The 14834-nt window shown below is 45.6% G+C and overlaps 2 protein-coding genes across 2 annotated transcripts; one reads left to right on the forward strand and one right to left on the reverse strand.

Annotated features, from left to right (window-relative positions):
- Window positions 1-729: 729 nt before the first annotated feature.
- On the reverse strand, window positions 730-7975 carry anapc2 (anaphase promoting complex subunit 2). Its single transcript, XM_083930684.1, has 14 exons — window positions 7706-7975; window positions 6915-7164; window positions 6512-6833; window positions 5871-6003; window positions 5561-5786; window positions 4984-5103; window positions 4735-4852; window positions 4435-4613; window positions 4201-4342; window positions 3916-3991; window positions 3060-3263; window positions 2407-2539; window positions 1761-2002; window positions 730-1165 (listed from the first exon to the last, which is right to left on the reverse strand). The coding sequence occupies exons 1-14, from the start codon at window positions 7784-7786 to the stop codon at window positions 956-958; spliced, it is 2436 nt and encodes an 811-aa protein (XP_083786810.1). The 5' UTR covers window positions 7787-7975; the 3' UTR covers window positions 730-955.
- Window positions 7976-9161: 1186 nt separating this feature from the next.
- Window positions 9162-14031, forward strand: rnf25 (ring finger protein 25). Its single transcript, XM_083930663.1, has 10 exons — window positions 9162-9220; window positions 10252-10326; window positions 10800-10896; window positions 11717-11784; window positions 11946-12015; window positions 12136-12207; window positions 12325-12471; window positions 12561-12650; window positions 12741-12878; window positions 13113-14031. Exons 1-10 carry the CDS (start codon window positions 9204-9206, stop codon window positions 13782-13784), a joined length of 1446 nt encoding a protein of 481 aa, XP_083786789.1. The 5' UTR covers window positions 9162-9203; the 3' UTR covers window positions 13785-14031.
- Window positions 14032-14834: the final 803 nt, after the last annotated feature.

Here is a 14834-nt window from a genome sequence, read left to right on the forward strand (position 1 = left end):
ACAAACCAGGAAGCGGAGGAGAGGCCCTGCCCGGAGGAAGCCCGGGTGCCTGGGCGCCTCCCTAGGGAGGTGTTCCAGGCACGTCCAGCTGGGAGGAGGCCTCGGGGAAGACCCAGGACCAGGTGGAGAGATTAGATCTCCACACTGGCCTGGGAACGCCTCAGGATCCCCCAGTTAGAGCTGGTTAATGTGGCCCGGGAAAGGGAAGTTTGGGGTCCCTGCTGGAGCTGCTGCCCCTGAGACCCGACCCCGGATAAGAGGATGGAGATGAGATGAGATTTTTTTTTTTTGTCCTTTCTCAGTTTTGACTTTTTTCTTGAATTTAAACAACTTTCTTCTCAAACTCGTTTATTTAATCGCCCTCTGGTTTTTCTGGTGCACTTTGATCTCAAACGGACCAGTAAAAGCGTCATAACCTATAAATAACCTTCAAATGTTTCTCTTTCAGTGTAAAGAAGTAAATTCAGACACGTGATATGAAAACGTTTGGTGGGAACTGGGTAAACTTTAAGTAACGTAATCATTTTACTTTATCATTATTTTTACATTGGTTTCACGTTACTTTTATGGTATTTTTGTGTTATTTTCACGTTACTTTGACGTTGGTGGGACCTGGGTAAATGTAGAAATGATTTAAGAGCTAAACTAAAACAGTGAACTGAGTGTGAAAGTGTGACGTGGTCGATTCAGTTCAGACAAACAGGAGACGTTTACACCTTTATCACCATCTCTTCACTTCCATCTGCACTGATGCTCAACGGGGCGGAAGTGCTTTTATTTTGAAAACCAAACCTTTCCTTTAGAAAAATGCTGCGTTCACGTCACGGGAAAATGAATTCTGTCTGCAGAACAAACAAGGATTCACCCAAATGTCAGAGTTTCGTCCCAGGAGCTGAGGAGAACAGGAAGTCCCTGTTGTCCCCGCAGCACCTGAACGCATCAGCGCTCCTCCTGGTCAGTTGGCTTTGGGGAGTCTGTAGACGCCCGCGGACACCATCAGCTGGTGCTCCCTGACCTTCCTCTGCAGGAAGGCCTCCAGCTCGTTGACGTCCATCTCCGTGACGACGGGTCCCGTGGCGACGAACATCCGCAGCATGGAGTGGATGCGCTCGAGCGTCATGCTGTCCAGGTTGGTCAGCATGGCCTGGATGTAGGCCCAGAACAGCTGCAGGGGCGGAGCAGGGAGGTGCATTTCAATGGGTCGTAAACATTTAGAGAAACTTGTAAAACTTCAGGAAAAAACTTTAAGAACAAAGTTGTAGAAATTCATTTAAAAAGTTAAAAATCTGAGAAACAAAAGTTGTAAAAATTAAAATAAATGTATTTTAGAGTCGTAATATTTCTACATTAAAATCCTCCGGCTCCCCTGTCCAAGATGGCCGCCGTGTTGACCTATCAATCATCTAGTGCGTGCGTGTTCTGCGTGTGTGTTAAGTGTGCGTGTGCCTGCTCAGTGCGTGCGTGCGTGCATGTTCAGCGTGCATGCATGCGTGCGTGTCCACCTGCAGCTTTTCCTCCCTCTGCTCGGACTGCGTGTGTGTGTTCAGCGTGTGTGTTCAGTGAGTGTGTGTGTGTGTGTGTGCGTGCCCACCTGCAGCTTCTCCTCCCTCTGCTCTGACTGCGTGTGTGTGTGTGTGTGTGTGTGTGTGTGTGCCTGTGCCCACCTGCAGCTTCTCCTCCCTCTGCTCTGACTGCATGTGTGTGTGTGTGTTCAGTGAGTGTGTGTGTGTGTGTGTGTGTGTGTGTGTGCCTGTGCCCACCTGCAGCTTCTCCTCCCTCTGCTCCGACTGCGTGGTGGTGTTGGAGTCCCTCTCCTCGTCGCTGTCGATCAGCATCACGCCTCTCTCCAGCTTCTCTCTGGACGAGCCCGTCTCCACCACGTAGTAGCGTCCGCCCGCCTCCTCCCTCAGCACGCCGTGCTGCTGCCACAGCGCCAGCTTCCTGTGCAGCAGCTCCTTGGGGGCGCCCAGCTCCACGCTCAGCTCCTCCAGCGTCCAGGAGCCTGACGGAGAAACGGGAACATTAATCATTTCTGTTTGTTTTTACAAATGCTGAGAATTCACCACTTCAGCTCATTTCTACTGTTTATCTCAAAGTTTAACGACTTTTCTTGATTTTTACAACTTTTCTGGAATTTTACACATTTTAAACTTTTTAAATACATTTTTTTACAATTTTTTTCTCAGTTTTGCTACTTTTTACAGTTTTATCTTTAAGTTTAACAACTTTTTCTTGAATTTTGCAACAATTTAAATTAATTTTTCCAATTTTTTCTCGCAGACGTCTGAGTGTCACTCTGTCATGTTAAACATTTGACGCACTAACGTGACAGATGTGCGTTTGACTGAAGTGCTAAAGTTAAATATCCTCCTTTATTCCGTCGCACACAGAGAACAGGAAACATACTCTTCTCCTGGAAGTGCAGGATGATGGCGGCGTGGACCGGGGACACGGTGAGGTTGGTGAGGGTCCGGTCCTCCAGCTCCAGGTCCAGGGTCACGGAGCCCAGGTGAGGCTTCCAGCTCAGCGTCCTCATGGCCTGGAACACACACACGCACGCACAGACACACACACACACACAGAGACACACACACACACACACACGTCACGCAGGGTTTTAATTCTGAATAATATATAAATACATATTTAACAACTCTTTGTGGTTGTTTTGTGTCTCTTTGTTGTTGTTTTGTGTCTCTTTGTAGTTGTTTTGTGTCTCTTTGTAGTTGTTTTGTGTCTCTTTGTGGTTGTTTTGTGTCTCTTTGTGGTTGTTTTGTGTCTCTTTGTGGTTGTTTTGTGTCTCTTTGTGGTTGTTTTGTGTCTCTTTGTGGTTGTTTTGTGTCTCTTTGTGGTTGTTTTGTGTCTCTTTGTAGTTGTTTTGTGTCTCTTTGTGGTTGTTTTGTGTCTCTTTGTAGTTGTTTTGTGTCTCTTTGTGGTTGTTTTGTGTCTCTTTGTAGTTGTTTTGTGTCTCTTTGTGGTTGTTTTGTGTCTCTTTGTGGTTGTTTTGTGTCTCTTTGTGGTCGTGTTCAGTGACTCTAAAACCTGTGGTGAGGCGGCACCTTGAGCTTCTCGTAGCGGTGTGTGTACGCCTCCATGGCGCGGCAGACGAGCGGCGGCAGCTCCAGCTTCTCCTCCTTCAGCGGAGGCCAGAACTCGGAGGAGAGGATGATGGAGGACAGCGAGAGCGGCGGCTGCTCCTCCGCGCTCAGCCGCGACTCCTCCTCACGGATGTTACTGTTGATCCTGCGAGAGTCCGCCATGTCCTGCAGGGGAGACACAAGTGTGTGTGTGTGTGTGTGTGTGAAAACTTAAAGACGAAAGTATTAAGAACGTTATAATTATTATAGTTATTTTTGAGGCCTTTTTAATGTTCTTCAAATCAAATGAATATGAAAATACTGACTTTTCTTAAAGCTTTACAACGTATTCAATTCGTTTTTTCTCAGTTTTATGACTTTTCTTGAATTTTTAGGACTTTTTAAATGAACTTTCTCGGTTTTGTGACTTTTTTCTTGCGGTTTTATGACTTATAAAGTAATTTTAACAACTTTTACACTCAAAGTTTTATTAATTTGAGGCCTTTTGAATGTGCTTAAAATCAAATCAAATGATATGTAAATATTCTCATTTCTGGTCATTTTATCATTATTATTTTTTTAACATATACGGACTAACTTGCCTAAAGCTTTACAACTTATTAAAGTAATTTCAACCATTTGTTTAGGAGTTTTATGACTTTTCTGGAATTTTATTTTTTTTAAACTTTTTTGAATGTGTTTAAAATCAGATCAAAAGCCAACTTCACCAACAGAATGAAAGATATTATGTAAATATAAATATACATATGTACATAAATCAGATTAATGCCCTTTGTCAGTGCTCTGAGAGCATGTGCGTCCCCGCCGCAGCGCTTACCTTCAGCATGACCTCACAGTAATGCATGTGAGACTCTCCGAACCGCAGCTTCAGCAGCTCCACGTTACGGATCTCCCTGCAGACGCACAACAGACACACAACTGTTCAGAGAGCAGCCGACACCACACTTTTACAGCCTCTGCCTCATTTTGTGTCTCTTTGTAGTTGTTTTGTGTCTCTTTGTGGTTGTTTTGTGTCTCTTTGTTGTTGTTTTGTGGTTGTTTTGTGTCTCTTTGTGGTTGTTTTGTGTCTCTTTGAGGTTGTTTTGTGTGTCTTGTGTCGTACCTGGCCGTGTTGTAGTTGAGCTGGTGCAGCAGCCTGTCGGCCAGCACGGCTCTGTACTCGTCGATGAAGATGTCCTTGCTGCCGTAGATACTGACCAGCAGGCTGATGATGTCTGACGAACGCCGTTTGGAGCCCATCTTATCTGGAAAACCACAATAAACAAAACACACTAGACTCTCAGTCAAATCCAGTGGACGATGAATACCAGAAACAACAAACGGTGCGTTCACTGACCTGGGACGGCGTCGGTCGGGTCCGGAGTCCAGTCCTCGGGGTCGTTGCCTTCTTCGTCGCTGTCCTGCATCTCCAGAGTCACCGGGTCTCCTCGGGACAGCTCGGACGCCAAGTCTGTGCAGCCTTCGGCGTCTCCGGTCAGACCGGCCACGATCTGCCTCACCGTGTCCTCCCGGGTCCTTAAACGCACCACAGAGACTTCAACTACACTGAGCCGACACGCTGCAACGAGCCCAGCATTAAAACCGGGCCTGAGTGAACGGGTTCTCTGGGTCCAGATGTGCGTATGAACAGACTCACCTGAGGTACTTGCGGATGGGCTGGCAGGCGACCTGCAGGATGACCATGGAGGGGTCCAGCTCTCGGAGCGACTTGATGGCTGAGATGTAAACTGTGAGGATGTCGGACGTGTGGACGCCTGAGAAACGGTTCAACAACGACCACAAAGGCACTTTAAAACAGGTCCGAAAAGTCGTGATATTTCCAGAATAAAAGTCGTAAATGGAAAACAAACGTGCGTGTAAATGATCGTGTTCGTGTGTTTCTCACCCGGGTGCAGCAGACGGCTCTCAAACGCAGACTTTAAGGAGGTGAGGAGCTGCTGCCTCTGATTGGTTCTCTCCAAACAGAACTTCAGGTCCTCGATGGCCGCTTTGGATTCTGGGAAATCTGAAAAAAGAGACGTGAGACTAAGGAAAGTGCACGTGTCGCTGTGGTTACGTAGCTTAGCACAAAGTCTGGAAGCAGGGAAAGGGTTCAGGTTCCTGCAGCTTTAACAAACGTAGAATTCAAACACTTCCAGGTGTGTTTACGGTCTTTTCCAGAACCTTCAGCTGTGGTGAACTCCATGTTTGTTTCCAGAACAAGTTATTATGTCACTTTTAATCAGATGTTTTTGTCCTTTAAACAACAACAACAACATGATGTTTGGAGACAAATGAAAGGAAACTAAATACATATTTATACTTTTTTCTACGTGTTTATTCTTTTATTTGTTGTGCAGATCTTTTCTCAGTTAAATCAGATATTAGAGCATCGTAGAACACAACTTTTAAGCACTTTTCACACCCTAAAACACTAAAATTCAAGTGTTTTCCAGGATTTCCAGCCCCTGTTTCCCTCTCACCTCTGATGATACTGAAGAGCTCCTCGATCCGCATGTTGACGTAGATCCTGCAGAAGAACTGGTGCATGTGGCACCTCCACTGCTTCAGGACGGAGCTGCCGCTGGGGGCACCGGGGGCACCGGGAGCCCCGGGGGCACCTGGAGCACCGGGAGCAGGCCCCAGAGCGTCTTTCTCCGCCTCACTTGCGAACACTTTGCTGAGCCAGCCCAGCACCAGCTCCAGCCACTGTCACACACACACACACACCACGGTCAGAATGAAGAGTTTATCCTAAGGAGGCGTCGAACCTTCACCGGCGCACGTTTTTACCTCCTGGAACTCCAGCAGGAAGGAGCGCTCGTACTCGCCGCGGCAGTGCTGCTCCATCCGCTGCTCGATGAGCCGGTGGAGGATGGAGGTGACGGCCTCGGAGCTGACCCACTCCAGCAGCTGCAGTCTGGAGCTGCGTACACAGAAAACACACCCTCAGCTGGAGCTCAGGACGAGGACGCGACGCGCTCTTCTGCGTCTGCTCGAAGGACTGTCTTTGAGCCTGGAGCTGACGTCATTCTGGAGTTTCCACCAATAATTACACTCTAATTATTCTGACTTTTTTTTTTACAAATATTGCGACTTTCTTGTCACAATCTTTCAACTGTTTTTCTCTAAATATTACGACTTTTTTGACGAGTAATCTGACTTTTTATTCACAATTTTCTGATTTTTTTCTGTCTTTTTTGAAGAAAGAAAAAAAGTCGCTTGTTAAATGTGACTTTTTTCTGATAAATCGAGTGAGTGCATCTGTAGATTTGTGAATTATGTCATTTAAGTGGCAATAACTTCATTTTGACACGCGAGTTAAAGGTTTGGTGTGAGTTTAAAGCCTTTTGCAGGGTAACTTCAGAGCTCAGAGCTTTAAAACATTTTAAAAAGCTGTGTTGTTCCTAAAAGGCTGAGACTTGTGCACTCACAGAATGTGGCTGAGCTCCTGCAGCTGCTCCAGAGCCTCCTTACACCAGCACTGCTGCGTCAGGACCCCGCAGCCCGGACACACCCCTCGCTCGGGTCCCTCCGCCACCTCGGCCCCGTCCTCGGTCTGCCCCTCCCTGCTCATGTAGACGGAGAAGGTCCTGCTGTAAAACTCCAGGACTCGCTCCTGCAGCACAGGGGAAGGCGAGAAGAGGAGGAGGGCCCTGATGATGGTGAAGGCCCGCTCCTGGAGGCCCCCGGGCCCCGGGCCACACAGACTGCCACGGCCCTCGTCCTGCCACGTCCCCAGTCTCTCCAGACCGCCTACGAGAGACGAAGAGGGGATGTTTGAATAATGTTGCTGACCTGATTTAAACAGCACTCAACTTGTTTTCCTTAACTTGCCCAGGAAAGGTTCCAGTCGACCTAACAGAGTCCGAAAGGCGGTGAGGAGAACCCACGCCCTTCCCCTCTCCTCCAGCTCGTTCTCCGGTTGTTTGAGTGCGGACCAGAACTCAGGAACAACAGAGGAGGACAGACGCATCTGCAAAGTCTCCAGCAGCCAGCCGCCCAGCAGCCGGCCCAGACCCTGACCGCACAGCAGGGCCAACAAGTCCGAGAGGCTCTGCTCCGTCACCGAGCAGCCGGGAGACATCTGGAGAAGAGACCAAGATAAGGGACACTGCAGACAGGAAGCACGTGAGCAAACATCTGTGACACTACAAGATGCACGGATAGTTCACACAATGGACACAATACAACCTGGAAGTCACAGATCTGAGTCTGGGTCTGGGTCTGGACTCACAGGTTAAAAACAGTAACAGGAAGACAGAGAAAGGGGAAGGCGGTGTTACATGTGAGCCGAATTTAGCCGAATACACCTACTGATGGCTAACTGCCCTACATCATGTTTCCCTGAACATGAAATAATGTTACAAGCAAGAAAACAATAAATCACTAAATATTTGAATGGACCCTGGTTCACTTCATGTCAGTATCCAGGGTCCAGGGGAAGACAGTGTTACATGTAAGCATAATTAAGCCGAATACACCTACTAATTACATAAATGTCATATATCATGTTCTACTAACATAAACCAATGATACAAGCGGGAAAACATTAAATCATTAAATATTTGACTGGACCCTGGTTCACTTCGTGTTAGCGTCTGTGCCCAGCGATAAAGCCCACTCACCAGAGCCGCAGTGACGGATTCCCAGGCATCAGCGACCCGTTGTTGCGGTTCGGAGTCCGGTTCCATCCGAATTTCCTCCATTTTCTTGGACTTTCTTCAGAAACAACGAACTATGAGCGTGAGTGAAACATCTGAACTTTCTGTGTTTATCGTGTTATAACGCGTTAATGCGCATTATATGTTTTTTATTATTTATATGTTGAGATTTTTTTATTAATGTCTAAGACGATCACTGCTCATATCAGTCAAACTCTTCTGTTATGAATTTGAAATAACGTTGTTGCTCTTCTTCTTCTTCTGCTTCTTCTTCTTCTTCTTCTTCTTCTTCCAATGAGTTTCCGGCACACTGGCGCTTAAACACCGCCCCCTTCCGGTCAACTCCGGCAACTGCAGTTTTAAATAAATGCATTAATAAATAAATGAATACAAAAATTAATAAATATAAGAATAAAAAATGCATAAATTAATTAATAAATACAAAAAATAATTACAAGAAGAAATAAATGCATTAATAAATAAATGAATACAAAAATTATGGTTAAAATAATAAAAACACACGTACATAAATGTACAAATAATTAAATACATGCATGAATAAATGAAATAATAAATCAATACATAAATAAATAAATAACATGATAAAAACATACATAAATGAATATATACATGAATAAATAAAATGATAAATAAATAAATGCATAAAAAATAAAATAAAAAATAAATGTATAATTAAAAAGATACATGCATAAATAAATAAACTTGATACTTGTAGTCTGTCTGTTTAAATACTTGTTTATTTTAATGTTCTATATTATGTCACATGTATTTTATGTCTTATCTCTTGTGTTGTTTTATTTGTTATGCTTGTGTGTTCTTGTGCTGCGTGTTTTTTTAGTTTTTTTAAAATCTTTTCTTTAATGTCATTGGAACATTTATCTGTGTGAGTTTTTCCTTTTTTTAAATTAATAAATCTGAAATCTAGTTTATTTGAACACGGCGGGAATTAATTTATTTTTATTTTTCCGGATTCGGGCCATTTAAAAACAGAAAATAATAAAATAAAATAAAACATATTTTCCCTTTTTTTAAATATATTTTTTAATTTAAACATTCTGGTACTAATAAATATAAAGTCCTAATAATAATGATAAAAAATTATATTTCCAGAAATAGAGGTGCAGTTGCACGTCATGGCCACTGGGGGCGGTTCCAGTTACGTCAGCCATAACAGCATGCAGACACTTCCGGTGAATTCATTCAAAATAAGAGTTTTAAATTAGACAGCGGTGTAGATATCGTTATGCTCTTTGCCTACTACATTTAAAGGGCTTGACGAAGACGAATGCTTTAATTTTTTGTGTGGTTTCGTGAGTTTTACCGGCGTGTTCCGTCTTTTCCGGAACACTTTCTTTTATTTTGAAAGGCACCGCACATCCACCGGTCTCCGTTAAGCTAGGCTAACGTTAGCATCGTTAGCTCCCGGCTCCGTCACATCACCATGGCAGCGGAGTGCGAGTGAGTGTGTTGACGGCAGTTCTTCGCTTGTTGTGTCGTGTTTAACGTTTGTTTGCTCGGTGACGGTTGAAGAGTAAAGACTGATGTAACGCGGCTGTTTAATGTGAGCTAACGGCTAACTAGCAACACAGAGCTAACGGCTAACGGCTGCTCCTTTAGCATGAACGTTGACGTGTTAGATAATAATAAAACAGCGCAGAGTATTAATTTAGTTTAATATTCAACATTAATGCGATATTCAGGATAAAATCTGCTGTTATTGAATTGTGTCAAACCGCTTGTTCAACGTTAAGACTAATAATCTCATTTATTATAAGGCTTGTTTTTATTAATATATGTTTAATTATTTTTTAATGCTTGTTTTTGAATAATATATTTTTACTGATTTTTAAAAATATTATTTTAAATTTTCTAATTATTTTTATTATTATAGTTTTTGGATAATATATTTATTTAATTGTTTTCCTGAAGGATTGTTTTTAAATAATATTTTTTTTAATGATTTTTTAAGGCTTGCTTTTGAATAATTTATTTTAAATATATTTTTTATAGCCTGTTTTTGAATAATATATTTTTAAATGTTTCTTTAAGGCTTGTTTTTGAATTGAGGATGTCAAACCACTTGTGCAACATAGACTAAAATCCCTCATGTATTACGAGGCTTGTTGTGGAAAAATATCTTTTTTATGATTTTTGGTAAAACTTTTTTAATCAGTGCTTTTCCTGTGTTATCTCAGTCAAAGGCACCCACCATATGACCATGGGTCCTAATTTAACGAAGCATAATATGTGTACTAAGTTTAGCAAAAAATCATAAATAATTCAAAATATATTATTCAAAACAAGCCTTGTGATACATGAGGAATATTAGTCTTTATGTTGTACAAAAGGACTAAACTAAAGAGTGTGTTGGTGTGTGTGTGTGTCTGCAGTGTTAAACTAAAGAGTGTGTGAGTGTCCAGGACTAAACTAAAGAGTGTGTGTTGGTGTCTCTGCACTGATAAACTAAAGTGTGTGCTGTGTGTTTGCAGGGTCCAGTCTGAGATCGAGGTGCTGCAGTCCATTTATCTGGACGAGCTGCTCGTCAACAGGAGACAAGAAGACGGGTGAGACAACAGTTAGCGTCACTGTGCTCCGTCAGCTTTGGCTGTCAGCCGACTCTGCGTCACACCAGCCTCATCAATTTGCGACTTCAAGTTTTAAGTTCCGCACCTCAAAACAAGACTGAACATTTGCCACATTAACGCTCTGTACCCGTCTGTACCCGTGCAGAAGGGCCTGTACCGTGACGGATCAGTACGGATACGTGTATCGCTACACCCCTACTGTTAGAAGACTTTTGATCAGTCGGGTCTGAGTTAGAGAACTGAAAACAGTCAGTTAATAACTGGAGAGTTATTTGCTTCAGATGATCATTTGGGGAAATCTTCTCAACTAATTAAAGATCTTTATTTGGGGAAGTTTTCTTTTCCTGCACATGAGCGAGGCACAGAGTCTGTCCTTCTGTCTGACGCTGCGTCTGTTGACACCTGTGCAGAGTCTGTTGTTAAAGCTGCAGGTGTGTTGTCGTGTCCTCCAGGGACTGGGAGGTGAGCCTGGTGCTGTACCCGTCCACGGCGGAGGACTCCGTCTCCCAGTTCGTCCGACTCACGCTGACTCTGACCCTGGATCAGCAGGTAACGCCCTCCCTTATCTCCTCCTGCAGTGTCTCAGTCTCTGTGCAGGCTGAGTTATAATGTATCTGTAAAGGATGAATCAGGCTGTGGTGCACATACATTAGTGTTAACATTAATGATTTGTAACAAGGTAACACTCCCACTGTGCCTCCGTCCCGTGCCCCGTGCTTTAGGGTCCTTGTCCCCCCCTCCAGGCCCGTTTGTACTCACACTATCTGGGCCTCGGAGAATGCTTCTCGCTGCCTATACGTCATCACGCCGTAACACGTCACACGCATTGATGACGTCATGGCGATGCGTGGCTTTGTTTCCAGATCTTTCCGTAGACCTCGGAGTTTTTGTGCGTCTTGTCGACTGTTTTTGAATCTTTTCATCGACCAAATCTGCAGAAAACACTCCATCTCCGCATCACACCAACGTGAACCTTTCACCGCCATTGTTTGAAATGTCCGCGCATGGTCCCTCCTTCTTTTCTCTACGTCCCAACAGGCGCACAGGAAATGACCTCAGAGCCGCCGTAGGCCTCATGCTCGTACACGTGCGCACGCTCGTGCTCGTACACGTGCAAACGTGCTTTACTAAAGCCCACCTCTCCCAAACGGGCCGTGGACGGCAAGCATGCCGCTCCTAGACGTGGTACGGTTGCACTCACACTGGTCAAAGGAACCAGACTTTAGCCGTGAAACGTGCTGGGGCACGTTACGGAGGCACAGTGGGAGTGCGCCCTTAGAGGACACGATAGATGAGATTCGGAGTGTGGGGTGTGATCGAGCCTCCTCTGCAAAGTCTGACTCTCTCTTCCCTGTTGTGTTTGTCTCAGTATCCCTCGTCTTCTCCGGCCATCTCCATTCATAACCCGCGGGGACTTTCTGACGACAAGATCAGCAGGTAACCGACCGCAGCGGATCAGAACCGCTGCTGCTGCTGCTGCTGCTGCCGCTGCTGCCGCTGCTGCCGCTGCTGCCGCTGCTGCCGCTGCTGCCGCTGCTGCCGCTGCTGCTGCTGCGTGCAAATCCACTCTGTACTCATGTGCATCCTCTCTGTCTCAGTGTCCAGAAGTGTCTGCAGCTGGAGGCTCAGTCCTGCCTGGGCTCCCCGGTGCTGTATCAGCTCATTGAGGTCTCTGAACACTGTGCTTTTTTATATAAATCACATCATTTCAGTGGATTGAGGTGATGATGATGATGATGATGATGATGATGATGATGATGAGGAGCCGTTCTGCTGTTTTTCTTCCAGAAAGCAAAAGAAATCCTCACTGAAAGCAATATTCCCCATGGAAACTGTGTCATATGTCTCTACGGATTTAAGGTACGCTCTCCTTCTTCTTCTGAGGAACCGTGAAAGTGCTCGAATTTTACTCTCTCCCCCCTCTCTGTGTGTGTTTGCAGAAATGTTCCTAAAATGTTTGTGTGTGTGTGTCTTCAGGAGGGAGAGACGTTCTCCAAGACGAGCTGCTATCACTACTTCCACTCGCACTGCCTCGGCCGCTACGCCAGCCACTCGGAGAGGGAGCTCCGTCAGCGGGAGAAGGAGTTAGAGGAGGACAAGACGAGAGACCGGGCGGAGCGACAGGTCAGAGATCAGCTCAGTTCTGCTCCGACAAGTGTGTGTGTGTGTGTGTGTGTTTCTCTCTCAGCTGCTTCATCTGCCTCTGCCTGTAGGAGCTGACGGTGGTGTGTCCCGTGTGTCGGGAACCTCTAACGTACGACGCCGATCAGCTTCTGTCCTCCCCGGCGCCGCAGCTGCCGGAGGTGACGCCCTCTGCGAACGCACAGTTCTAACAACGCAAGCTGCTTCAAACACGTGCGGATTTAAACGCTTTCGTGTGCTTCTGTCCTCAGCTGGACGAGGCCGCCGTCGGGTCACATTTCCAACAGAAGTGGCGTGAGCTCCAGAAGCTTCTGGAGAGGCAGAGGTCCAAAGGGGGCATCATCGACCCGGAGGTGGAGTCCAACCGCTTTTTCATCCACACCAACGAGGTGAGAACAAAGGGAACGAACAGGACACACACACACACACACACACACACACAGACACACACACACACACACACACACACACACACACACACACACACACACACACACACACAGACACACACACACACACACACACACACACACACACACACACACACACATAGCGACGTTGAATTGTGACCTTCCCTTTTGAATTGTGGTGTAACAGAAACCGATGCGTGTCCTCTCCTACAGACTCCACCTGCTGCTGAAAATGGAGACCTGGACGCAGACGTCCCCCCCGGCCCCGCGGCGCCCTCTGCCTCTAATGTTCCCTCATATGGACCCGGCGTCAGAGCGGACCGGTTTGCCCCCGGGCTGTCCCACTGCAGAGGCGGGCCGGCCCAGAGGCGTCAGAACCAGACGAGGGGTCCGAGGGGAGGAGGCCGGTTCAGAGCGCAGCAGCCGCGGCGATCCGCCCCCATCACAGAGCACCTGGACAAACTGTCTCTGACCTCAGACTGCACCGAAGGGCCGATGACCGCCAGAGCTCAGGATAACCACGGCCAACGGGTGCACGGGGATGCAGAGATCTGTCGCTCTAAGCCGGGCGGGGGCATCCAGGAGCCCGCGGTGGCTCCAGACAACCAGCCGATGTGTCACGACGCCTCGGAAACTCAGCGCCCGAAAGACGCCGCGGAGCCCGCAGGCGGTCGAGATCACCGCGGAAGGAGACACGGTCCTCACCGGTCGTTCCATGACCCCGGGGCCCCCACCGGGCGCTACCACTGGGACGGGCGCGCCTCCAGGAGCAGGGGAGGGCCCAATAACCCGTACAGCAGAGGGGGCGGGGCTCGCCGAGGTCACGGCAGAGGCTTCCAACACAAGGTGGTGGAGAGAGAGAGGGCGAGAGAGGAGGTGCTATGACAAAGGGCACCAGGAGGGCCAAAGAACAACCGCACGTGTGCCTCCATCACGAGTTTGCGTAGATTAAATCCCCACACCGCCAACGACATCCACCCGAGTATCTGTTCCTCCCGTACATCGCCGTCGCCGCCGCGGTCGCTGGGCTGCACTTTCACGCACACTCGCGTCAGATACAGATGGTTGTTGCTTTCTGTTGTGGTGCAATATGACTTGAAAGAACTCCAAATTAAATTTGCTCTAGATGTCACTTTGTGTCTGTATTTTCTGTATTTGTTTGATTTTATTTAAGAAGGTTAATTCCAGTTCACTGTGGTTTGATTTAGGGCCGGATCCATGTGGGATTATTAACATTTATTCTGATTTTTACCGATGCTGCGATGAGTTTTGAGCTGGAATCAAATCAAACACAAACACAAAATCTATGGCATTAAAAATAAGGCAACACTATTTAAAATACATGCTTTAAATTAGAAATAGAAGTAAAAGGGACATTTTTGCAACCAAAAACAGTTTAAAAACATTCCTTCAGTAGGCCTTGCCTGAGCTCTGCCAGGGGTGACGTCACGAGTAGGCGGGGCATGTTTAGTTTCTTTTTTTAAATTTATATTTTTATTATTTCTATATTTTAAAAAATACATTTTTTGGCATTGTGTAATAAATCCGGAACATGTAAGAAAATAAATGGTTATATTAAATCTTTGCAATAAAAATAAAGTATCCCTAGCTCCGCCAGGGATGACGTCACGAGTAGGCGGTGCTTGTTTAGTGTACTTTAATTTTTTTTAAATATTATATTATTATTATTATATCTTTATTTAAAAAATACATGTTATGGCATTTTTACAATAAATCTGGAACATGTAAGAAAATAAATATTTATATTAAATATTTTCAATTTTAAAAAAAGTATCACGAGCTCCGCCAGGGATGACGTCATGAGGAGGCGGGAACTATTCTGTTTCTTTTTTTTAATTTATATTATTATTTTTATATTTAAAAAATACATGTTTTGGCATTGTGTAATAAATCTTGAACATGTAAGAAAATAAA

Source organism: Echiichthys vipera (genome assembly GCF_963691815.1).
Source record: "Echiichthys vipera genome assembly, chromosome: 17".
Classification (NCBI taxonomy): Eukaryota; Metazoa; Chordata; class Actinopteri; order Perciformes; family Trachinidae; genus Echiichthys; species Echiichthys vipera.

Excerpts from the sequence above, each read along its gene's own strand:
- anapc2 (XM_083930684.1), bottom strand. The coding sequence starts at position 7,786 with ATGGAGGAAATTCGGATGGAACCGGACTCCGAACCGCAACAACGGGTC. Across the intron at positions 6,834-6,914 it reads TCGACTGGAACCTTTCCTGG|GCGGTCTGGAGAGACTGGGG; the intron begins GCAAGTTAAGGA and ends CGTCTCTCGTAG. Across the intron at positions 5,787-5,870 it reads TCCTGCTGGAGTTCCAGGAG|TGGCTGGAGCTGGTGCTGGG; the intron begins GTAAAAACGTGC and ends TGTGTGTGACAG.
- rnf25 (XM_083930663.1), top strand. Across the intron at positions 10,897-11,716 it reads CTCTGACCCTGGATCAGCAG|TATCCCTCGTCTTCTCCGGC; the intron begins GTAACGCCCTCC and ends TGTTTGTCTCAG. Across the intron at positions 12,472-12,560 it reads GAGACCGGGCGGAGCGACAG|GAGCTGACGGTGGTGTGTCC; the intron begins GTCAGAGATCAG and ends CTCTGCCTGTAG.